The sequence below is a fragment of the Erinaceus europaeus genome, chromosome 13, assembly GCF_950295315.1.
Source record: "Erinaceus europaeus chromosome 13, mEriEur2.1, whole genome shotgun sequence".
In the NCBI taxonomy this organism is placed as follows: Eukaryota; Metazoa; Chordata; class Mammalia; order Eulipotyphla; family Erinaceidae; genus Erinaceus; species Erinaceus europaeus.
In genome coordinates this window covers 97,462,882-97,489,555 of record NC_080174.1, presented here as the reverse complement: position 1 = coordinate 97,489,555, position 26,674 = coordinate 97,462,882, and the positions used below count along the sequence as shown (strand labels likewise).

The following is a 26,674-nucleotide window of genomic DNA, read 5'->3' as shown; positions in this document are numbered from 1 at the left end:
CCATAGGTTTATACTTGCCTTAGTCTTCCTTGTAATTGGATTCGTTTAATTGAAAATGTCTTTAAAATTTATGCGGAAAAAAGTTCTGCCAATATTTTCCTCTAAGTATCTGATAGTTTGTGGTCTAACATCCAAGTCCTTGATCCACTTGGAATTTACTTTTGTATTTGGTGAAATACAGTGATTCAGTTTCATTCTTCTGCATGTTTCAACCCATTGTTTCCAACACCATTTGTTGAAGAGACTCTGCTTCCCCCATATAATAGTCTGGGCCCCTTTGTCAAAGATTAGATGTCCATACGTGTGGGGCCTCATTTCTGGGCTCTCAATTCTATTCCACTGGTCAGTGTGTCTGTTCATGTTCCAATACCAAGCAGTTTTGATGACAATGGCCCTATAATACAGTTTGAGATCTGGGAGTGTGATGCCTCCGGTTCGGTTCTATTTTCTCAAGATTGTTTTGGCAATTCTAGGTCTTTTCTGGTTCCAGATAAACATTTGTAGCATTTGTTCTATTCTCCTAAAAAATGTACTTGGGATCTTGATGGGGATAGCATTAAATTTGTAGATGGCTCTGGGTAATATATTCATTTTGATGATGTTAATTCTTCCAACCCATGAACATGGAATATCTTTCCACTTCTTTGTGTCTTTTTCAATTTCTTTGAGTAGTGACTCATAATTTTCAGTATACAAGTCTTTCACTTCTTTGGTTAGGTTTATTCCTAGATATTTTATAGTTTTTGTTGCTATAGAAAAAGGAACTGATTTCTGGATTTCAATTTCTTCTAACTTAGTGTTTGCATAGAGGAATGCCACTGACTTTTGAATGTTAATTTTATAGCCTGACACATTACTGTATTGCCTGATGATTTCCAAAAGCTTCTTGCTGGAGTCCTTAGGTTTTTCCATGTATACTATCGTGTCATCTGCAAATAAGGAGAGTTTGACTTCTTCTCTTCCAATCTGTATGCCTTTAATTCCTTGCTCCTGCCTGATTGCTATGGCAAGAACTTCCAACACTATGTTGAATAGTAATGGTGATAGTGGGCAGCCCTGTCTAGTACCTGATCTGAGGGGAAATGCTTCCAGTTTTTCACCAATGAGTATGATGTTGGCTGTAGGTTTGCTATATATAGACTCCACTATCTTCAGGAATTTTCCATCTATTCCTATTTTTTGTAGTGTTTTGATCATAAAGGGATGTTGTATTTTGTCAAAGGCTTTCTCTGCATCTATTGATATGACCATGTGGTTTTTGGTCTTGCTTTTGTTGATGTCGTGGATCACATTGATTGATTTACGTATATTAAACCAACCTTGCATGCCTGGGATAAACCCCACTTGGTCATGATGAACAATTTTTTTGATATACTGCTGTATCCGGTTGGCTAGAATTTTGTTCAATATTTTCACATCTATGTTCATCAGAGATATTGGTCTGTAGTTTTCTTTTTTGGTTGTGTCCCTGTCTGCTTTTGGTATCAGGGTGATGTTGGCTTCATAGAAGCAGGCAGGGAGTATTCCAGTGTCTTCAATCTTCTGGAAGACTTTTCAAAGTAGAGGTATTAGTTCTTCTTTGAAAGTTTTGTAGAATTCATTTGTAAAACCATCTGGTCCAGGACTTTTATTTTGGGGAAGATTTTTGATAACTGTTTCAATTTCATTAGCTGTGATGGGCCTGTTCATGTTATCCACTTCCTCTTTACTTAGTTTTGGAAGTTGGTAGGTATCTAGGAAATCATTCATTTCTTCCAGGTTCTCTAGCTTGGTGGCATATAGTTGTTCATAGAAGCCTCGCATGATATGTTGAATTTCTGCAGTGTCTGTTGTGATTTCTCCTTTTTCATTTACTATCCGATTTATTTGGGTCTTCTCCCTTTTTTGTTTTGTGAGTCTGGCTAAAGGTTTGTCGATTTTGTTTACTCTTTCGAAGAACCAACATTTACTTTCATTGATCTTTTGTATGGTTTTCCTATTCTCAATGTTATTTATTTCTGCCCTAACTTTAGTAATTTCTGTCCTTCTGGTTGCTTTAGGATTCCTTTGTTGTTCTTCTTCTAGGTCTTTGAGATGTGCAATCAGGCTGTTTATTTGTGCCTTTTCTTGTTTCCTAATGTGTGCTTGTATAGCTATGAACTTCCCTCTTAGGACTGCTTTAGCTGTGTCCCAAATATTTTGATAGTTTGTGTCTTCATTTTCATTGAACTCTTGAAACATTTTGATTTCTTCCTTGATTTCCTCTTTTACCCAGAAGTTGTTAAGAAGTGTACTGTTGAGCTTCCACATTTTGGCACTATTACTAATCTTTTGTTGATTGTTAAATGTTAGTTTAATTCCACTGTAGTCTGAGAAGATGCTTGGGATGATTTCAGTGCTCTTGAATTGGTTGATGCTGTCTTTGTGGCCTAACGTATGGTCTATCCTTGAGAATGATCCATGTGGATTTGAGTAAAATGTGTATTCCAGTTTCTTGGGATGAATGACTCTGAAAATGTCCAATAGTTCTAGTTTATCTATCTCTTCATTTAGCTCCCTTATGTCTTTACTGATTTTCTGCCTGGATGATCTGTCAAGTTGAGATAGTGGGGTGTTGAAGTCCCCTACTATGATTGTGTTACTGTTAATATATTGCTGTAGCTCTTTCAGTAGAAGTTTGATGTATTTAGATGGCTTCTCATTGGGTGCACAGATATTAATAATTGTTAAGTCCTCTTGATTGACTGATCCTCTGAGCATTAAGTAGTGTCCATTCCTATCTTTTTTAATCTTATCTATTTTAAAGTCTATCATGTCAGATATGAGAATAGCTGTTCCTGCCCTTTTTTGTGGGCCATTGGCTTGAATGATAGTTTTCCATCCTTTCACTTTAAGTCTGTGTTTGTCTTGTTGAGTTAGGTGAGTTTCCTGTAGACAACATATTGTTGGGTTGTGTTTTCTGATCCATCTTCCTACTCTGTGTCTTTTAATAGGTGAATTCATGCCATTGAAATTTATTGATATCAAAGATTGAAGATATTTTAACGCCATTCTTGTAGAGTTTTAGAGTGTTTTGATATATGTCTTATTTGTGGTGGTCTGACTGTTTATAGGAGACCTTTCAGAACTTCTTTCAGGGCAGGCTTGGTGATGGTTGCTTCCTTCAACTGTTGCTTGTCTGAGAAGGTTTTGATGCTTCCATCTAGTCTGAATGACAATCTAGCAGGATATAGTATTCTTGGCTGAAAGCCTTTCTCATTGAGCACTCGATAGATATCTTGCCATTCTCTTCTGGCCTGTAGTGTTTGTATGGAGAAGTCTGCTGGTAATCTTATGGGTTTTCCTTTGTAGGTGACTCTTTGTTTTTCTCTTGCAGCCTTGAGGATCCTTTCTTTATCCTTATTCCTTTCCAATCTAAGTATGACATGTCTTGGTGTCTTTAGGTCTGGGTTAATTCTGTTTGGGACCCTCTGGGCTTCTTGAATCTTTATGTCTTTGGTGTTGTCTAGACTAGAGAAATTTTCAGCTATTATGGCCTGGAGAACGCTTTCTTCCTCCCCTTCTCTTTCTTCCTCTGGTAAGCCAATAATGCGTATATTGTTTCTTTTGAAGTCATCCCATAGGACTCTGTTGTTGTTTTCAGCATCTCTGAATCTCTTTTTGAGATCTCTTACTTCTTTTTTAGTTGTCTCTAATTCATCCTCAATCTTGCTAATTCTGTCTTCAGCCTCATTGATTCTATTCTCTCTGCCCTCTACTGCTTTCTGGAGTTCATCTATTTTGTTGCCCTGCTGTGATACTGTTTAGCTTGTTCAGCTAGTTGCCTTCTTAGCTCAGCGATTTCAGCTTTCAGCTCTCTAATAACCATGAGATAATTAGAATTTTCTTCCATATTCTCATTTGTTGTTCCTGCATTTCTGATTACAATTTTTTCAAATTCTTTACTCACTCCTGTTATTATTTCCTTAGCTAATGTTTGGATGTTGAACTCGTTGTTTTGTGCTTCACCCTCTGGAGGACTTTTAGCTGTACTCTTGTCCTGGTTCGAGTCTCCAATATTTTTTCTTGTTGTTTTAACCATTTTAAATAAGTTAACAGTTTTTTCAATCCCTGAGTTGGAGTTCAGTGGTGTAAAAGCCTTTTTTTTCCCCCTGTAGGCTATGGGAGCCTGAGGGCTTTTAAACTATCAATAGGCTTCTTAGCTTAATCACTGACTCCTGACCAAGAGATAAAGCAGGGTGTGGCAGAGATAATCCAGTGGTTATGCAAAGAGACTTTCACAGCCCCTCAGCTATGCCACCGAGGTATAGGTCTTCTGAGTTTCCCGGTTAGATCTCTGTCCCCTGGTGTCCCTCCCTGTTGCTGCTCCAGATTCTGAGGGTAGTAGCAATGGAGACTCAGAGTTGCACTTGGTGAGTCTCTGGGGAGTCCTCTCCTCCCTTCAGCTGTCCCCTTGTTGGTGGAGCAGACTGAAGGTGGTGTCTCCACTGACAAACTGTCGAACTGTTAGCAGTCACTTAATCTCTCCTTAGGCCCCTCTCTCCTCTCTGTCACCAGCCACGCGTGTTTGTACTCACGGGTGATTTACTGGGTTTCTGTGGTCATTCTAGTCCTGTCTTGTTTCGGTCTGGGTGGTCTCCTTTGGTATTCCTAGTTGATCCGGGAGAGGAGAGGAGAGAAAGCAATCTGCTGCTCGTAGCTCGGCCTCCGAAGGAAATGTTTTTTCTTGGGAAGATTTTTGATAACTGTTTCAATTTCATTAGCTGTGATGGGCCTGTTCATGTTATCCACTTCCTCTTTACTTAGTTTTGGAAGTTGGTAGGTATCTAGGAAATCGTCCATTTCCTCTAGGTTCTCTAGCTTGTTGGCATATTGTTGTTCATAGATGCCTCGCGTAATATGTTGAATTTCTGCAGTGTCTGTTGTGATATCTCCTCTTTCATTTACTATCCAATATATTTGGGTCTTCTCCCTTTTTTGTTTTGTGAGTCTGGCTAAAGGTTTGTCGATTTTGTTTACTATTTCGAAGAACCAACATTTACTTCTGTTGACCTTTTGTATAGTTTTCCTATTCTCAATGTTATTTATTTCTGCCCTAACTTTAGTGATTTCTGTCCTTCTTGTTGCTTTAGGGTTCCTTTGCTGTTCTTCTTCTAGGTCTTTAAGATGTGCAATCAGGCTGTTTATTTGTGCTTTTTCTTGTTTCCTAATGTGTGCTTGTATAGCTATGAACTTCCCTCTTAGGACTGCTTTAGCTGTGTCCCAAATATTTTGATAGCTTGTGTCTTCATTTTCATTGAACTCTCTTAACATTTTGATTTCTTCCTTGATTTCCTCTTTGACCCAGAAGTTGTTAAGAAGTGTACTTTTGGGAGTCGGGCGGTAGCGCAGCGGGTTAAGCGCAAGTGGTGCTAAGCACAAGGACCAGCAGAAGGATCCCGGTTCAAGCCCCCGGCTCCCCACCTGCAGAGGAGTTGCTTCACAAGCGGTGAAGCAGGTCTGCAGGTGTCTGTCTTTCCCTCCCCCTTTCTGTCTTCCCCTCCCCTCTCCAATTCTCTCTGTCCTATTCAACAACAATGACATCAGTAATAACTACAACAAGAAAAAAACAAGGGCAACAAAAGGAATAAATAAATAAAAATAAAAATTTAAAAAAAGAAGTGTACTGTTGATCTTCCACATTTTGGTACTGTTGCTAATCTTTTGTTGATTGTTAAGTGTTAGTTTAATTCCACTGTGGTCTGAGAAGATGTTTGGGATGATTTCAATGCTCTTGAATTGGCTGAAGCTGTCTTTGTGGCCTAACATCTGGTCTATCCTTGAGAATGACCCATATGGATTTGAGTAAAATGTGTATTCTAGTTTCTTGGGATGAATAACTCTAAAAATGTCCAATAGTTCTAATTTATCTATCTCTTCATTTAGCTCCCTTATGTCTTTATTGATTTTCTGCCTGGATGATCTGTCAAGTTGAGATAGTGGGGTGTTGAAGTCCCCTACTATGATTGTGTTACTGTTAATATATTGCTGTAGCTCTTTCAGTAGAAGTTTGATGTATTTATATTGCTTCTCATTGGGTGCATAGATGTTAATAATTGTTAAATCCTCTTGATTGACTGATCCTCTGAGCATTAAGTAGTGTCCATTCCTATCTTTTTTAATCTTATCTATTTTAAAGTCTGTCATGTCAGATATGAGAATAGCTGTTCCTGCCCTTTTTTGTAGGCCATTGGCTTGTATGATAGTTTTCCATCCTTTCACTTTAAGTCTGTGTTTGTCTTGTTGAGTTAAGTGAGTTTCCTGTAGACAACATATTGTTGGGTTGAGTTTTCTGATCCATCTTCCTACTCTGTGTCTTTTAATAGGTGAATTCATGCCATTGAAATTTATTGATATCAAAGATTGAAGATATTTTAACGCCATTCTTGTAGAGTTTTAGAGTTTGTTAATATATGTTCTATTTGTGGTGGTGTGGTTGTTTATAGGAGACCTTTCAGAACTTCTTTTAGGGCAGGCTTGGTGATGGTTGCTTCCTTCAACTGTTGCTTGTCTGAGAAGGTTTTGATGCCTCCATCTAGTCTGAATGATAGTCTAGCAGGATATAGTATTCTTGGCTGAAAGCCTTTCTTATTGAGCACTCGATAGATATCTTGCCATTCTCTTCTGGCCTGTAGTGTTTGTATGGAGAAGTCTGCTGCTAGTCTTATGGGTTTTCCTTTGTAGGTGACTCTTTGTTTTTCTCTTGCAGCTTGAGGATCCTTTCTTTATCCTTATTCCTTTCCATTGTAAGTATGATATGTCTTGGTGTCTTTAGGTCTGGGTTAATTCTGTTTGGGACCCTTGGGCTTCTTGAAACTTTATGTCTTTGATGTTGTCTAGACTAGAGAACTTTTCAGCTATTATGGCCTAGAAAATGCTTTCTTCCTTTCCTTCTCTTCCTCTGGTATGCCAATAATGTGTATATTGTTTCTTTTGAAGTAATCCCAAAGGACTCTGTTGTTGTTTTCAGCATCTCTTAATCTCTTTTTGAGATCTCTTACTTTTTTTTTAGTTGTCTCTAATTCATCCTCAATCTTGCTAATTCTGTCTTCAGCCTCATGTGAAGAAAATTTAATAAGGAAAGTGAGGTAGAAAGTAAAGTAGTGATATCTCTCTGTGTGTGTCATATGAAATTGTTAGTCACTTATGATAAGTGAAATTAATGTTTATTTTCTCTTCTTAGTATCATATTATATCCTCCATTAATATTTTTTATTTTAATTATTACTTTTTATCTACTTATAGATAGGAAACATTGACAAAACCATAGGATAAGAGGTGTGCAACTCCACACAGTTTCCACCACCAGAATTCTGTATCCCATCCCCCCCCAATAGCTTTCCCATTCTCTATCCCTCTGTGAGTATGGACCCAGGGTCGTTGTGGGTTGCAGAAGGTGGAAGGTCTGGCTTTTGTAATTGCTTCCCCGATGAACATGGGCGTTGACTGGTCGAACCATACTCCCAGTCTGCCTCTCTCTTCCCCTACTAAGGTGGGTCTCTGGGGAAGCGGTGCTCCAGGACTCATTGGAGGGGTGGTCTGTTCAAGGAAGCCTGGTTGGCATCATGCTGGCATCTGGAACCTGGTTGTTAAAAAGAGAGTGAACATACAGAGCCAAACAAGTTGTTGACTAATCATGAACCTAAAGGCTGGAGTAGTGCAGATGAAGAGTTGTGGGCGCGGGGTGTCTCCATTTTGCATATAGCTAGTAGGCATAATTTATATATTCCAAAGGGCCTGTGGCTATACTAGTTTTTTTTTTTTTCCTTTCCCCTGAGCCTGACATCTGATATGCAGGTGGATCCACGTTACTGTCAGGGGAGATGATGTCATGACTGGAGAAGAACAGATACCTGGATTAGGGAACAAAGTAGCTCCCTAATATGGGAAAGGGGTATAAGTATTGTTGACTGTAGACCCCATCGATTTGTTGTCGTCTGGGGCCCAGATTCAGCTGAAGAGCCTATGTGACCTGAGCTCACATTCTGTGGTCATATGTTAGAACAACCATAAAGGTCACAAGTTCCTTAGTGAGAGGACACAGGTTCCAGTGTCCATCCCCCACATGCAGGAGTGAAAGTTTAGTAGTGGTAGAGCAGGCTGCAGGTATATCTTTTCCTGCATTTTATGTTACTCTATCCTAATAATAAATGTTAATAAGGGGGTCAGGCAGTAGCGCATCAGTTTCAGCGCACATGGTGGGAAGAGCAAGGATCAAAGTTCGAGTCCCGGCCTCCTCACCTGCAGGGGGTTTCTTCACAGGTAGTGAAGCTGGTATCTGTATTTCTTTCCTTTCCTTCTCTGTCCTATACAACGAGAGCAATGGCAACAACCATAATAATGACAACAAATGTGAGGGCCACTGTTACTTTAGATTGTCCTTGAAGTTCCTCCATACTATAACCCAACAAGTTACAGCTGCATAGCAGCTGCACTTTATCCTTGGGAAACTAGTCTCAATGTTCTTACTTACAGTCCAGCAGTAGTTCTGTAAATGAAGGTCATTACAACCCAAAAACCCAAAATTTGCTTAACAGACAAGACTACTGGACTGTAGTCAAGGACTGTGGTCAAAGAACCCCTTGACAAGCAAGTCTGAACTTTAGGTGACCCCCCTCAAGTCCCCCTTTCTGTTGTGCATAAAACTAATCTGCCTGCCTTCGGGACTCATATTCCACTATTGGGAAATGCATGTAGCCCAGGCTTAAACTTCCTTCAATAAAGAGTCTTTGCTTTTACATGTGATTCTGGCCTCCACTCTGTGAGAATGGGATCTGATCTCTGGGCATAAAACAAGAACAACAACAAAAAAATGGTGGAGGGATTGAAAAAATAAAGAGGAGCGATAAATGGAACACACAGGTGAGACTTTAATTAGCTGTGGTCTATCACAGCTGATCCAGGGACTCAAAGGAAGCAGGTTGGATGGTCGGAAAGCAGTGAGGAGAAGTGTGGCTGGAGACTAAGGGGTGCTGACACTACCCTGGGCTCCAGAGCCACGGAATCTCTGCAGAACCATTATGCTACCTCCCCTTTTTTTTCTTCTTCTAATTTTATTTATTTATTATTAGAGACAGAGAGAAATTGAGAGTAGAGGGAGAGAAACAGAGAGAGACCTGCAGCCCTACTTCACCACTAGTGAAGCTTCCCCCTGCAGGTGGAGACCAGGGACTTGAACCTGGGTCCTTGCACATTGTGGTATGTGCACTTAACCAGGTGTGCCACTGCCTGCCCCCGTACTACCTACCCTTTGCATAGAACAGTTTTATATATCAACACTCTCTTGATTAAATGATTTTTTGTTTTGTCATTCAATTACTTATTTACTCATTATTTTAAATTAGTGGTTTTATAATGATGAACAAGATCGTTGACTCCCACCACTAGAGTTCCATGTCCACCACAGTACCCTCCACTGGAAGCTTCTATATTCTTTATCCTCTGGGAGTGTGTATTTTTAAGGTCTAATTTTTTTTTTTAAGATTTTTATATGTATTTATTCTTTCGTTCCCCTTGTTTTATTATTGTTGTCATCGTTGTTCTATAGGATGGAGAGAGGGGGAGAGAAAGACACTTCTAGACCTGCATCACTGCTTGTGAAGCACTGCCCCATAGGTGAGGAGCTGGTTGCTTGAGCCCAGATCCTTAAGCCAGTCCTTGTGTGTTGGGCCACCAGGAATGTGTATTTTATTGCCACCAAGGTTATGGCTGGGGCTCAGTTCCAGCACTGTGAATCCACTGCTCCTGGAGGCCATTTTTTCCATTTTTTCTCTATTTCATAATACGACAGAGAGAAATTGAGAGGGCAGAAGGAGACGTGGACCAGGTAGTGGCATGCCTTATTAAGTATACACATTACAGTTTCTTGGGCAGTACGCCAGTTTTACCCTTAATGCTAATGCTGTGGTCTATTTACATAATCACTGTTTTACCTGAGACCTACCCTTCCTGCAAGGCACTGGTTTAATCCCACTGGTTCACACTCTTTCTCCGCCCCCTGTCCTAGTCACACCCTGTTTTCCACCATTTAATCCCCACTGGTTTGCACTCTTTTTGCTTCGCCCGCTCTCCTAGTCACAACCTAGCACTTCCTTCTTGGGATGTATAAAGGAATCTTCTTTTCAGATTAAACACATTGGAATGTCATCCGGCTCCTATAATCCCAGAGTCTCTCCTGCAGTGCTAGCCAAGTTCCTGATCCCTCTCCCAAGCAGCAGCCTAGGTTGGCTCCAGTTGAGTTCTCTCCAACCCAGAGAGCACTTGCTCAGGAAGAAGCACCCTCAGGCTATCCCGGCAACAGTGTACAAGGCTCTAGGTTCAAGCCCCTGCAGGGGTAAAGCTTCATGAGGGGTAAAGCAGAGCTGCAGGTATCTCTGTCTCTCTCACTCTCTAGCACCTTCAATTTCTCCCTGTCTGTGTCCACTAATAAAAATAAAAGAGAGTAATTTTTTATTTATTTAAGAAAGAAGGCATTAACAATATCATAGAATAGGAGGGGTACGGTTCCACATAATTCCTATATCCTGATCTCCACATCCCACTCTCTCCCCTGATAGCCTTCCCATTCTCTATTTCTCTGGGAGTATGGATCCAGGGTCATTGTGGGTTGAAAAAAAAAGTATTTTTAAATAATGTGAGAGGAATTGAATCGCGTGGTAGTACAGCAGGATCTGCGCAGGTGGTGCAAAGTGCAAAGACAGCATTAGGATCCCAGGTTGAGCTCATGGCTCCTAACCTGCAGTGGAGGCGCTTCACTTGTGGTGAAACATGTCTGCAGGTGTCTGTCTTTTTCTTTCCCTCTCTTTCTTCCTCTCTTCATTTCTCTCTGTCCTCTCTAACAATAATGACATTACCTATAACAAAAATGGAAAATAAGGGCAATAAAAGGGAAAATAATAAGTAAACTCTTAACAAATAAATAAAAAACTAATGAGGAGAGAGAGAAAAAAACCTTCAGCCTTGGTTCATCACTCATGAAGTTTTCCCTCCTGCAGTTAGGGAGCAGGGGCTTGAACCTGGTTCCTTTTGCATGGTAGCATGTGCACTGCACTAAAGCCCCACCACCCAGCTCCCAATGAAAACATTTTTTTATACTGGGTAAGGTTTTGCATCATCTAAACAAGACCAGAAAACAAAAAGAAAAGTGAAGAAAAAGAAAAGGATTGTTGGGAGTCAGGCTGTAGCGCAGTGGGCTAAGTGCACAAAGCCCAAGGACCTGCGTAAGGATAATGGTTGGAGTCCTCGGCTCCTCACCTGCAGGGGTATTGCTTCAAAAGCAGTGAAGCAGGTCTGCAGGTGTCTATCTTTCCTCCTGTCTGTCTTCCCCTCCTCTCCATTTCTCTCTGTCTTATCCAACATCGACGACATCAATAACAATAACTACAACAATCAAGAAGGCCAACAAAAAGTGAATAAATAAATAAATAAATAAAGATTAAAAAATTCAAAAAGGAATGTTGTAGCCAGATCTGGAGTCTGTTCACTGAGTGAAATGTCTGTCTTGCAATGTGTGCAGCCAGCTTCTGGCCAGCCCTGGCCATGTCACGGGATAGAACAATTGAAGAGCCCCAGTTTCTTTAGTTCTTGGGACAGTCAGCAAAGAACTGAAGAGTGAAACACAGGAGTTTGAAGCAAAGAAGTTTTCATACAATATTAGCAAGCAGACATACTCTCTGGGGGATTTCTGTAGAGTAGTTCTCGAGTTACAAAGTATTTCACAGTTTTTAATCAATATATAGAGAGGGAAACAGTCTGCATCTCTGGTGGAAATGACATGCCTGATTGACAAGCTGGGTGGCAGACACCCTTTATGTGCTCAGTGCCTGTAAACAATGCTTACAGAGAAGCTCTAGTGGGCATTATGGAGCAAAAACCACAGTTGTTATTTCTACGTTCCTTCAAAAAAATTTTATTATTTTTATTTATTGGATAGAGGCAGCCAGAGATCAAGAGAGAAGGGAGAGATAGCGAGGGAGAGAGACAGAGAGTCACCTGCAGTCCTGCTTCACCACTCCTTAAGCTTTCTCCTTGCAGGTGGGGACTGGGAGCTTGAGCTCAAATCTGTGCACTGTAATGGGCAAACACAGTTCTCAGCACCAGAGTTCTTCATTGGAAGCTTCCCTATTCTTTTTTTTTTTTTTTCCTCCTCCAGGGTTATTGCTGGGCTCAGTGCCTGCACCATGAATCCACCGCTCCTGGAGGCCATTTTTTCCCCCTTTTGTTACCCTTGTTGTAGCTTCGTTGTGGCTATTATTATTGCCCTTGTTGACGCAATTCGTTGTTGGATAGGACAGAGAGAAATGGAGAGAGGAGGGGGAAGACAGAGAAGGGGAGAGAAAGATAGACACCTACAGACCTGCTTCACCGCCTGTGAAGCGACTCCCCTGCAGGTGGGGAGCCGGGGGCCCGAACCGGGATCCTTACGCCGGTCCCTACGCTTTGCGCCACATGCGCTTAACCCACTGTGCCACCGCGCGACCCCCGCTTCCCTATTCTTTATCCCTCTGAGAGTATGGACCAAAGATCTTTATGGAGTGCAGAAGGTGGAAGATTTGTCTCCTGTAATTGCTTCTCCACTGGACATGGGTGATGGCAGGTGGATCCACACCCCCAGCCTGTTTCTGTCTTTTCCAAGTGGGGCAGGGCTCTTGGGAGCTGAGACTTTGGGACACATTGGTGAGGTCTTCTGCCCAGGAAAGTCGGGATAGCATCTGCATAGCAGCATGGTGACTGAAAGGTGCTAAGATATAAAGCAGGACAAATTGTTTAATAAACAGGATCCAAAAGTAGAAATAGAGCAGATGAAATTAGGGGTCTTCATGTGGGAAGAAGCTAGGGAGTCTATTTTAGGTATGTTCTGAGGGGCCCATGACTTGAGTAATTTTTACCTGAAAAGCCAGACTGCTAACATGCAGGTGGAGTAAAAATATAGTCTGGGACGATGGTGTCAGAGTTGAGAATAGAACTAGAAAGCTGGATTAGAGCAGAGAGTAGCTCTCAAATTTGGGAGAGTATATAAATACCATTCACTGTAAACCCCATCCACCTGACTAGAGCTCATATTAGCATTCTGCTTTTTAAAATATTTTTACTTATTTTTTGATATATATAAAAATTGGGAGAGGAGGAGATAGAGAGGAAGAGAGACAAAGAGAAACCTGAAGCCCAGATTCACAATTCACCCTGCAGGTGGGGAGGAGGGTCTTGAACCCGGATCCTTGAGCACTGTAATTTGAGTGCTTAACCAGGTGTGCCACAGCCTGGCCCCACATTATGTTTTTGATGAGAACTTAAAAGTCTTTTGCACTGCTCAGGACATGTTTGACCACACTGTTTTGTATCGTAGCACCTAACCATTAAAAAAAGAGAGGGAGTCCAGTGGTAGTGCAGCAGGTTAAGCACAGGTGGTGCAAGAGAAGGATTGGCATAAAGATCCTGGTTTGACTCCCCGACTCCCCACCTGCAGGGGAGTCGCTTCCCTAGCGGTGAAGCAGGTCTGCAGATGTCTCTTTCTCTCCCTCTCAATGTCTTCCCCTCCTCTCTCCATTTCTCTCTGTCCTATCCAACAGCAACTATATCAATAATAACTACAACAATAAAACAGCAAGGGCAACAAAGGAGAATAAATAAATATTTAAGAGAGAGAGAGAGAAGTTATTGATCCCAGCTTCTGCATCCCAAAAAGAACTTTGGCCCATTCTCCTAGAGGTCCATGGTAGAGGGAAGATGACCAGAGGGCTCTGGAGTCCAACTCCATAAGGACCCACAGAGAGAAAAGCAAGAAAGGAAGAGCATTTGGATATAGTCGTAGGTGTTGCTTGGAGAGGAAGAGAAGGGCTGGGGAGATAGCATAATGGTTATGGAAAAGACCTTCTCGCCTGATGCACCAGAAGTCCCAGGTTCAATCCCTGGCCAAACGATAAACCAGAGCTAAGCAGTGCTCTGGAGGGTAAAGAAAAAGAAAAAAGAGTGGTCCATGAGGTGGTATGGTAGATAAAGCATTGGACTCTCAAGTGTGAAATCCTGAATTCAATCCCCAGGAGCACATGTACCAGAGTGATGTCTGGTTCTTTTTCCTCCTTCTTCATGAATAAAAAAATAAAAGAAAAAGTATTTTTCCTGTGGAATGGAAAATAAAATTAGACCATGAGGGGGGCAAACAAAGGACAAATATAGACAGTTAGTTTAGGAATAATAATTAACCATATCCTAAACCTTGTGAGAACTGCTGTTGATTTCAATGGCAAGATTGAGACATAGGACTCAGGGAACAATGTGGAATCATACTCTTGTTATCTTATAATTTTATAAATCAATATTAAGTCACCAATAAAATTGAAAAATATTTCAAAAAGATGAAAAAGAGAGAGAGGGAAGTTACTGATACATTTCTTGGGAGTGGGAGGAAGGTAGTGTGTGCAAATGAACATTTGTGGGGCTGGGTGTGGTGCACATGTTACAGAGCACAAGGACCCAAGTATGAGCCCCCTGTCCCCACCTGCAGTGGAAAAGTTTTGCAAGCAGTGAAGCAGATCTGTAACTGTCTGTTTCTCTCTGTCTCTGGAAATATATATATATATATATAGAGAGAGAGAGAGAGGGAGAGAGAGAGAGAGGAAAATGGAGAGGGAGTGAGGGAGAGACTGAAATAAAACCCGAAAATGTTCCAGAAGCCTTTGGGCCTGGGTTACATACTTGACTCAGCTCATCGATGGGTCAAGCCTGCACCTTAGTGGTGATTTCATCAATTTGCAGGAGGCTTTTGGTTTTGCTGCTTTTTGGTCTGTTTTTATTCTTTCCTTTTTAACCTGAGCACTGTTCAGCTGTGGCTAATGGTTGTGCTTATGGTGATGTGGGGGCTTGAACCTGGACTTTGGAACCTCAGCCATGAGAGTCATTTTGGGTCTTCAATCCTGGATTGGCCTCCTAAGCTCTCCTGGTTACTTTATCTGGGCTTCTCAAGCTCTCCCCTGGCTCCTACTGAACTTCCCTTTGTCTACATTCCTGACTCTTCGTGCACCACTTAGTGTCTCATATTTGTAACAAATGGTGCTAAAGCCTATGGAGCTAAAACCCCTCTATTGCCATTTTTGTCACACATTTCTCTCCAAGAGTATTCCCCAGTATTGAGAAACATACTCAAAAGTTGAAATCATACTTAAAATACTAAACAGATAGGGCAGAGGGTAGATAGCATAATGGTTATGCAGAGACTCTCATGCCGGAGGCTCCAAAGCCCCAGGTTCCATCCTCCCACCACAAGCCACTACTAAGCATAGACCCAAATGATAGAACCACACTGATTCAAAGGGTTATGCATAATTCATTCAGTAGCTGCTTTAATTGTTGTAGATTTGACCATGTTTTTAACGTGGTTGGGTTTATATTTTTCTATCCTGTCTGATGTCATTCAGTTGCTGTGTTTTGTGAGTACAAGGCACACCAAATCAAAATCCTTTCACAGATGAAATCACAAGCCTCAGAAAATATAATACTATCCACAGAAGCAAAGATTAATGCAGTTCCACTCAAATCAGTTAGCCAAGCAACACCTCCACTCCAAAAACAAAACAAGAACAAAAACTAATCCAAACCATAGAGACAAGGCAAAAATAAACAATTACAGTAATCAACTATAAAATACAAAAGAGAATCCACTCTGAGTCTAACTTCTTTCACAGGATAATTCACAAACATGCATAAGTGATTACAGAAAAACAATAGCAAAAGGAAAAAGATCTTTCTCATCAGAAATGAGGAATGAAAGAGAAAAGGGAAGAAAAGCAAACTCCTCCCACAATAGAAAGTACTCCCAATCACCAATCAATAGAAAAAGCAAAATAACTAATTTTGGTCAACCTAGAGAGAAGGAAAAACAGACAAATGTAAAACAAAGGGAAAAAAACAGTGGTCTGGGAGGTGGTTTAGTGGAGCAAGCATTGGATTCTCAACCATGAGGTCCTGAGTTCTATAAAGTTAATAAAAAAAAATACAAGGAAGAAAACCTGCAAAAAAAAAAAATCCAGATTAATAAAACCTTAACAGTTTTTAGATTAAACTAGTCCAGATTGGCTACACAACACCCCCCACTTCCTAAACAAAGCAAAAATACACAATCACAAGAAGCAACTATCAATTACTCTATATTACTATCATTATACTCAATAGGTATAATGGAGAAAGAAAAATAGATAAATTAACCTAAGCAAGACGAAAGGACATTAATCTCACAGCCCCCAGCAGAGACAGAGTTGGTCAGGTATTCAGCCACTCAGATTGAGCTCCAGCCTTTGTAAAAATAAATAAATAAAATAAAAAACATTTGTTTGTGAAAAGTACCCCCCTCTGGATGCCTCTAGGTATCTTGATAATGAAGTTACCATTTAAAAAAATTTTTTTTAACCCTTATGTTTCCCATTTTGTATTTTTATTGTAGTTATTATTGATGTGTTTGTTGAATAGGACAGAGAGAAATGGAGTGAGGATGGGAAAACAGAGAGGGAGAGAAAGACAGACACCTACAGACCTGCTTCACCGCTTGTGAAGTAGATAAATTATCTTTAGTGATCTCCTGTCTGAAGCTGGTTCCTTTACTCTGGTGTGAGGGTTGCTCTTAGGGTACAGTATGAAAGAGTCAGACTTACAGCCAGTGGGCCAACCCCACGTTTCCTTTGTCCTTTTTGCCTCGGTTTGCCAGCCTAAGGGTGGGTTATAGGACTCTTCCTAGGCTCCTTAGAGCTCTTCTACATTCTGCCTCTGCCACTGGCCTGGAAATCCTACCCTCACCTGCATTTCCCAGGATGAAAGCAGCCTCCTTGCAGAGCTCATGCCAGGTGTGTCTTCAGCTGCCATCTTGGCTCCATCCACTGCACCCCCTCCACATGTCCCTATTTTAATACATACAGATGTCTGAGCAGTATTTAGGTGAGGCTTGAATTAAATAAGAAAAGTAATAGACATTTTACTAGATTTTTTTTTACCTTTTTTCATTTTATTTCTTTTCCCTGTTGTCCTTTTTTAAATTGTAGTTGTAGTTATTGATGTCATTGTTGTTAGATAGAATGGAGAGGCGTGGAAGACAGTGGGGGAGAGAAAGATAGCCACCTGCAGACCTGCTTCACTACCTGTGAAGCGACTCCCCTGCAGGTGAGGAGACAAGGGCTCAAAGCGGATCCTTAGGCTGGTTCCTGAGCTTTGGGCCACATGCGCTTAACACACTACTCCGGTACTTCCTGACTCCCTTTTCTCTAGATTATTGTGAATGCTTTTGTTGAAGAAAAATTAAAAGGTTGAAAGAGATGTCAGTAGAATTTGTGGGCTTTGTAGTGGTCCTAATAGGCAGGATAACTCGCTAAATGTTTCCATAACCTCTTCTGTTCACATTGCTCAGCTAGGCTATTGTACCTTTTATTCACTACAGTATCTTCCATCTAGGGGTCATACTGTCCAGTGAAGAGGCTGTGCTGCTAGATTTAAACAGAGTCTCAAGCTATTGCTGTGATTGATCTTCCATTTTCTGGCCTGAAAGACATTCAGGGAAAGTGGAAGAGATGACAAATTCTTGGGTAAGTTGACTTGCCCCAGATCAGTTTCTGTATCTTTTTCCTCTAGAATAAGTTGTATTTTAATTGATACATATTTAATTTACTGTTTCTGTCTCTTTCTCTCTCTTTCTGCCAAGGTACTGCTCATCTCTGGCTAACGTTGTGTCAGGGAGTAGAACCTGGAACCTGAGAGCCACAGGCAGAAACTTTGTTACCTCCCCCACCCTTGTATTTCTCTTTTCACTTATTCTTTTATTATTATTATTTAATTATTTATTTATTTATAAAAGGAAACTCTGACAAACCCATAGGAGAATAGAGTCACAATTCCATACAATTCCCACCAGCAGAATGCCATATGCCACCCCTCCCCTGATAGCTTTCCTATTCTTTATCCTCTGGAACTATGGACCCAGGATCTTTATGAGGTCCAGATCATGGAAGATCTGGCTTCTGTAATTGCTTCCCCACTGAACATGGGCACTGACAGGTCAATCCATACTCCCAGCCTGTCTCAAGCTTTTCCTAGTGGGGAAGAGTTCTGGGGAAGCAGGACTCCCCTAGTTTATTTTTTTGTTTTTTATTTCAATGAGAGAGATAGAGACGGATCAGAGTACTGCTCAACTCTGGCTTATGTTGATACTGGGGATTGAAAGCCTCAAATATGGAAATATTTTGCATAAACACTATGCTATCTCCGTAGCCATTTACTCTTAAAACTAATTTTCCAATTAGTATTATTACTGTGACTCAGTGTCACCATTCTTTAGTGTCATGTTACATGTATATAGACATGAGTAGTAAGAAATGGGGGGTGCTGTGAAGCCCATACAATTGTGAGACTTCCCTCTACAGCTGTTGGAGAGATGATTCTTGAACCCTTCTGACTTCTCACAGGTGATCATTTGTGGTCTCCACTTGGTATGCCACCAGAAAGCACCTGTGAAATAGTTTTTGAATACCAAGACATAACTCATGTTGAAAAGTGCTACTTTGTCATTCCCAGATATGAGTTTCAAGCCCTGACAACAGAGACATGAAAAGGGGAACTTCTATAGGATATAGCTATAGGATAAGAGGGTTCAGCTCCACACAATTCCCACCACTAGAACTCCCTATCCCATCCCACCCCTGATAGCTTTCCCCATCCAAAAATGGGCAGAGGATGGGAACAGAATATTCACAATATAAGATCCAAAAGGCTAATGAACACATGAAAAATTGTTCCAGGTCACTGATGTCAAAGAAATGCTAATAAAGACAACTTTGAGATAGCACCTCACCCCAGTGAGAATGGCAAACATCAAAAAGGACAGCAGCAACAAGTGTTGGAGAGGCTGTAGGGACAGAGGAACCCTTCTGCACTGCTGGTGGGAATGCAAATTGGTCCAGCCTCTTGGAAATCCTGCTGGAGAACTCTCACAAGGGTAGACATGGACCTTACGTATGACCCAGTAATTCCTCTTCTAGGGATATATCCCAAGGACACCATAACACCCAACTAAAAAGATATGTGTACACCTATGTTCATAGCAGCACAATTCGTAGTAGCGAAAACTTGGAAGCAACCCAGGTACCCAACAACAGATGATTGGCTGAGAAAGCTGTGGTATATATACACAATTGAATACTGCACAGCTATTAAGAACAGTGAGCCCATCTTGGATGGAGCTAAAAGGAATTTTCTTTGTTTTTTAAAGTAGATTTTTAAAACAGTATTTATTTAATAAAGGATTGAGAACAAGAGAAATGGATGGAACAGTGGAGATAGGAAGGGAAAGACATAGATAGAAACCTGCAGCCCTGCTTCACATTTCATGAAGCTTTCCTGCTGTAGGTGGGGTCAAGGGGCTTGAACTGGTTCTTTGAACACTATAGTGAACGAACACTTAATGAAGTGTGCCACCACTTGACCCCCTGGCCTTCTTTTTATTATTATTATTGTTCTTATTGACATCATCAGTGTTAGAACAGAGAAATGGAGAGAGGAGGGTAAGACAGAGGGGGAGAGACACCTGCAGACCTACTTCACTACTTGTGAAGCGACTTTCCTGCAGGTGAGGAGCCAGGAGCTCAAACTGGGATCCTTATTCCAATCCTTGTGCTTTTCGCCACATGCACTTCACCTGCTACGCTACTGCCTGACTCCCACCTTCTTTTTCTCTCTACCCAACATTCTTCTCAAAGATTTTTTTTTAATATTTATTCCCTTTTGTTGGCCTTGTTTTATTGTTGTAGTTTTTATTGTTGTTGTTAATTGATGTTGATGTTTTTATTGTTGGATAGACAAGAGAGAAATGGAGAGAGGAGGGGAACACAGGAAAGAAAGACTGACACCTGCAAACCTGTGAAGGTGACTCCCCAGCAGGTGGGGAGCCAGGGGCTCAAGCTGGCATCATTACTCCAGTCCTTGAGCTCTGCACCACATGCGCTTTAACCCACTGACTACAACCCAACTATCCTGCATTCATGTGGGATGAACAATACTTTTTTATTATCATTATTTTACTCTGTATTTATTTCCTCTTTGTTTCCCTTTGTTTTTATTGTTTTAGTTGTTGTTGATGTAGTTGTTGGATAGGACAGTCAGAAATGGAGAGAGGAGTGGAAGTCAGAAAGAGGGAGAAAAATATAGTCACCTGTAGACCTGCTACACCGCCTGTGAAGCGACTCCCCTGCAGTTAGGGAGCCGGGGGCTCAAACCGGGATTTTTACTTAGGTCCTTGGGCTTTGCGCCACGTGTGCTACCGCCCGACTCCTAGGTTCAACAATTCTTATGTTGAATAGTGGCATAGAACCATTTGAAATGTCTCAATTTTTGCAGATAAAAGTAATGACATTAATGCAGTATTCCTACTGAGAAGATGTCTCTTCTGGGATATCACAGACCTAACACATCTGCTTAGCTTCCATGTGTGCTTTTCATGAACTCTGTCTAAGATATTATAAGATTCAGTGACTCTACAAAAGGGTAATAAACCAGAATTACTCTTTTTTTAAAAAATGAAACTTTATTGTTAGAACATACAGGTATCTGACACTCAGGGATTGTGAGCGATTTTTAACTGCACTGTGACTAAACATCTTGGTTAAAGAGATTATAAATGTCTTTCTGTGCATTTACTGTGGTTGTTTATGTTACTCTACTGAGTTTTGTGAGTACATATATTGCTCATTAGTGCTTTGATGTATAGCATGTAAATATGTTTCCTTATTTTTTTTTACTTCATCTCTTTGTCTTGGTGGTATTATCTTTGGTCTTGTCATTTTGCCAAATATATTCATTTTCATGTATTCTCAGTGGTTCATTTATCCATTTATTTATCTTTAATGTTGAGCTCAGGTTTCTGAAGACATTTCCAAATCAGATATTATGCACTGTACTCGGGATGACTTCTATACGTTTTTTTTGGTTAATGTAACATCCAAGTGCATCTTAAGGAACATAAGACCTTTCACTGCCAGACTTTCCACAATGGCTCCCTCCTCCTCATTGAATCTTTTTGTATTTATAAATTATATTTTACTTCCTATGATAGAGAGAGAAATTGAGGAGGATGTAGCTTACTGTGGAACACTTCTTGTAGTCCGATCATTTTTTTCTGCCACCAGGGTTATTTCTTGAGCTCATTGTGCAAAGTTTGAATCCACTGCTGCAGAAAGTCCGTTTTTCTTTCCATTTTTATTTGATAGGAGACACCTGCAGGCCTGTCTCACTGCTCATGAAGTGGCCCCATTCTGAAGGGAAGCAGGCCTCCTACCTAGGTCCTGTGTCATGGTGAATGTACACTTAACCAGGTGCACCATTGCTCTGAACCTGATAATACTTATTTGTATAACATTCTTGCATTTTTAACCCTTTATTGGACACTGACACTGCAGAGATGCCTAATGTGTTATGATGACTCTAAATAGTATAATTCCCATGCTTCCATAATGATGTTGATTTTATAAAGAGCTATGTTTGGCTAGAGATGTTTCATTTCATTTTTTTAAGATTTTATTTATTTATGAGAAAGAGACTGAGTAGTTTATATGCTAATCTGCTGCCACTCACATATTCTCACATGAACACATTGCACATATTTTAGGGCTCAGTGACCTATGAAGATGTAGCCGTGATGTTCACTCAAGAGGAGTGGGCACTATTGAATCCTTCAGAGAAGAAACTCTACAGAGATGTGATGTGTGAAAACTTGAGGAACTTTCTTTCCATAGGTAACTAATCGCCTTAATATTTCAACTAGAAGGCAAGTCACTTTTTGTTCACCAATGTAGAAATGGGGACAGTGTTATGTGAGCAGAGTGTGACTGTGACTCATAATGGATTACAAATTCAGTCTTGTGGTCCAGCAGATGGCGCAGTGGATAATATATTGGATTCTCGACCATGATGTCTTGAGGTTGGTCTTTGGCTACACACGTACTAGATTGATGTCTGATTCTTTCTCTCACACTATCTTTCTCATGAACTAAGAAATAATTATTTATTCCCTATTGTTGCCCTTGTTTTATTGTTGTTATTGATGTTCTTATTGTCAGATAAGATAGAAAGAAATTAAGAGAGAATGGGAAGTTAGAGTGTGGTAGACAAAGATAGAGACCTGCAGACCATTTCACCGCTTGTGAAGCGACTACCCTGCAAGTGGAAAGCCGGGATATCAAACCAGGATGATGAGTCCGGTAAAAAGTTTTCAGGGTGGGGGTAGGTAGCACCATGGTTATACAGACTCTCAGGCCTGAGACTCTGATAAGTCCCAGGTTCAATGCCCTGCAGCATTATAAACCAGAGCTGAGCTGTGCTCTGGTAAAAATAAATAAAATAAATAAATTCAATCTATTTGTATAATTTCTGTCTTTTTAATTACTTATTTATTTATTCATGCAAAAGATAGGAGGAAAAAAATAATCAGCCATAACTCTGGTACATGCGCTGCCTGTATTGAACTTGGGACCTCATGATTGAGAGTTTAGTGCCTTACACACTGTTCCATCTCCCTGACCACGGTCTGTATAAGCTCTAATCCTTTATATATTTTTGTAATTTGAGAAAAAATACAAGAACTTTCCACCAAAGAGCAGCATTACTTGCACAGGAGTCAACAAAGGTGAGATTTAAACTTACAATCATATGTGATGTGCCACCCAGAAAGCTATTGTGTTTTCAAATATTTTGTCTCTGTTTTATTTACCTAGTTCTGGTGCCTGCATATTTCCCCGTATTAGGCCGGGGGCTCGAGCCCAGATCCTTAAAACTTGTCCTTGTTCTTTCTGGAACTTACGGTTAACCAGCTTGCTACCACTTGACTCCCTACTTACGCGTTCTTAATTGTGTGCTCTCTACTAACTTAATAATTTCATAGTAGCTCTTTTAATACAACTTATTAAGAAAATGATATTTACAATAAAAACAGAATTTATAATCACTGCCACAAATAAATTAATTTTTATATAATCTCATCAAAGATACGTCATGACTAGGTTATAGAATAGTTGGACAAGTGACTCAAATACAATGTATGTGACGTACATGACTGAAGTTCCATCTGACTCACTGGCAACCAAAGGACCATAATGATGTTGCACATTATCTGTCTATTCTTCACATCATAGGAAAATCGTTCACATGTAACAAGGAAATCGAAGTCTTAAAAAGGGGGCAAAGATGCTTAGTGTTTATAAAATAGTACACTTGGAAACAGTAAGAGTATCTATAATGTATGAATACCTATATTTTTATGATACGTAGATATAGTCCTTCTAGAAAAGATCAATATTTTCAGTGAAAATTTTCAACACAATGCCAAAACTAGCTGTTAACAAATAGTAGTTCTATTAATATATACAAAATACCTGTAAAGATATCATTAGTTGTGGCATAATATACTTAAATGAAAGTATGTAGTTTTTACCAGTTTTTATATTATTTATTGGATAGAGACAGCCAGAAATCTTAAGGAAGAGAGAGAGAAAGAGGACCTGCAGTCCTTCTTCAGCACTTGCAAAGCTTTTCCACTGCAGGTGGGGACAGGGGGCTCCAACCAGGTCCTTGCTCATTGTAGCATGTGTGCTCAGTCAGGTGGACCACTGCCCATCCCCCTCTTTAGTTTTTTTTGAAATATTTATTCCCTTTTGTTGCCCTTGTTTTGTTGTTGTTGCTGTCATTGATTTTGGACAGGAGAGAAAATTGGAGAGAATGGGAAAGATAGACACCTAAACACCTGCTATACCACCTGTGAAGTGACTCCCCTGCAGGTGGGAAGCCAGAGTTCAAACTGGAATTCTTCAACCTCTGTTTACCTTTCACACCATGTGTGTTTAGACTGCTGTGCTACCTCCTGACTCCCAATTCAGCCCCTTTTAACCAATTTTTTAACTTTTAATACGAGATTTAAAAAAAATTATTTGTTATTGTATAGAGACATAGAGAGAAAAGGGGGAGATAGGGAGGAAGAGAGACACCTTCTGACGAGCTTCCCTACCTGTGAAGTGACTCCACTTCAGGTGGAGAGCCAGGGACTTGAATTGGGATCCTAACCAATCCTTTTTTTTTTTAGTATTTATTTTATTTATTCCCTTTTGTTGCCCTTGTTTTCTTGTTGTAGTTATTATTGTTGTTGTCATTGTTGGATAGGACAGAGAGAAATGGAGAGAGGAGGGGAAGACAGAGAGGAGGAGAGAAAGATAGACACCTGCAGACCTGCTTCACCGCCTGTGAAGCGAAACCCTGCAGGTGGGGAGCCGGGGTTCGAACCGGGATCCTTAGACTGGTCCTTGTGCTTTGTGCCACCTGCTCTTAACCTCTAACCAATTCTTGCTCTTTGCACTGCACCTGCTAAACCCACTGTGGTACAGCTCAACTCCCTGGAGATTTTTTTCTAATTTTGAATATTTGTGATTTTTTTTCGGTATACATTCTTACAGTAAAATCTATTGTTAATATCTGATGTTAATATATAAAATTATGTTCTGCATTCTGATAATAGAATAAGTTATATTCATTGAAATGTCATTAATTAATTGTTCATTATTTTACAGTAATACAGCAGTGAAAGTCTCTGAGGGCAAAAAAAGTCAGAATGGTAGAAAATCTCAAGAATGTGAAGTATACAACAAATTACTCACTGATTCTATTCATCTTCAAAAATATGAAAGAATTCACAGTGGAAAGAAGCCCTATGGATGTAAACAGTGTAATAAAACATTCAGTTGTCCCAGTTATCTTCAGGTACATGAAAGAACTCACAGTGGAGAGAAACCCTATGAATGTAAACAATGTAGTAAAACATTCAGTTCTTCCAGTAAACTTAAGAAACATGAAAATACTCACAGTGGAGAGAAACCCTATGAATGTAAAAAATGTAGTAAAACATTCAGTTGTTCCAGTAGACTTAAGAAACATGAAAGAACTCACAGTGGAGAGAAACCCTATGAATGTAAACAGTGTAGTAAAACATTCAGTTGGTCCTGTAGTCTTAAGCTACATGAAAGAACTCACAGTGGAGAGAAACCCTATGAATGTAAACAATGTATTAAAACATTCAGTTGGTCTTGGAATCATAAGCTACATGAAAGAACTCACAGTGGAGAGAAACCCTATGAATGTAAACAATGTAGTAAAACATTCAGTTGGTCCTGGAGTCTTAAGCTACATGAAAGAACTCACAGTGGAGAGAAACCCTATGAATGTAAACAATGTAGTAAAACATTCAGTTGTTCCAGGACTCTTCGCTCACATGAAAGAACTCACAGTGGTGAGAAACCCTATGAATATAAACAATGTAAAACATTCAGTTTTTCCAGTAGTCTTAAACTACATGAAAGAACTCACAGTGGAGAGAAACCCTATGAATGTAAGCAATGTAGTAAAACATTCATGTTTTCCAGTAAACTTAAGAAACATGAAAGAACTCACAGTGGAGAGAAACCCTATGAATGTAAACAATGTAGTAAAACATTCAGTTGTTCCAGTAGCCTTAAGCTACATGAAAGAAATCACAGTGGAGAGAAACCCTATGAATGTAAACAATGTTGTAAAACATTCAGTGTTTCCAGTAGTCTTAAACTACATGAAAGAACTCACAGTGGAGAGAAACCCTATGAATGTAAACAATGTAGTAAAGCATTCAGTTGTTCCAGTAGTCTTAAGAAACATGAAAGAACTCACAGTGGAGAGAAACCCTATGAATGTAAACAATGTTGTAAAACATTCAGTGTTTCCTGTAGTCTTCAAACACATGAAAGAACCCATAGTGGAGAGAAACCCTATGAATGTAAACATTGTAGTAAAGCATTCAGTTGTTCCAGTAGTCTTAAGAAACATGAAAGAACTCACAGTGGAGAAAACCCTATGAATGTGAACAATGTAGTAAAACAGTTGTTCCAATAGTCTTAAGAAACATGAAAGAACCCACAGTGGAGACAAAATGAATGTAAACGATGTAGTAAAACATCCAGTTGTTCAAGTAGTCTTAAGAAACATGAAAACTCACAGGGGAGTGAAACCCTATGAATGTAAACAATGTAGTAAAACATTCAGTTGTTACAGTCATCTTCAGGCACATGAAAGAATTCACAGTGGAGATAAACCCTATAAATGTAAAAAGTATAGTAAAACATTCATTTGTTCCAGTAGTCTTCACTCACATGAAAATATTCACAGTGTAGAGAAACCCTATGAATGTAAACAATGTAATAAAACATTTGAGTTGTTCCGGTAGTCTTCGGACACATGAAAGAATTCACAGTGGAGAGAAACCCTATGAATATAACCTATGCAGTAAGACATTCAGGCAATCTGGAAATCTTTGGACACATGAAAGAACTCACAGTGCAGAGAAACCTTATGAATGTAAACTATGAAAGCATTCGTGGTATGTAGTTCTCTTCAGTTACATGATAGAACTCACAGTGGAGAGAAAGAAACCTTGAATGTAAACAATGTAGTCAAACATTTAAGCCAGTTTTCTTTGGATACATGAATGATCTCACAGTGGAGAGACACCTAGTGAAAATAAACAGTGAAAACCTGGGAACTTGGATGTCAACAATGCTTAGATGTATTCAAATCGATAACCGTTTTTGCACATATAAAATGACTGCCATTAGAAAAA

The 26,674-nt window shown here is 40.0% G+C and overlaps 1 protein-coding gene across 3 annotated transcripts in view; it reads left to right on the top strand.

Annotated features, from left to right (window-relative positions):
* LOC103127391 (zinc finger protein 709-like) overlaps positions 1–26,347 on the top strand; it is a 127,371-nt gene extending 101,024 nt beyond the window's left edge. For 2 of the 3 annotated variants that reach the window (XM_060205022.1, XM_060205023.1), the window contains exons 2-4: positions 21,653–21,779; positions 22,612–22,669; positions 24,600–26,347. In XM_060205022.1, the coding sequence (XP_060061005.1) occupies positions 21,653–21,779; positions 22,612–22,669; positions 24,600–25,950 (1,536 nt within the window). In that variant the 3' untranslated portion in view covers positions 25,951–26,347. The remainder of the gene's footprint in view (positions 1–21,652; positions 21,780–22,611; positions 22,670–24,599) is intronic. The other variant, XM_060205024.1, reaches the window with a different exon arrangement.
* Positions 26,348–26,674: the final 327 nt, after the last annotated feature.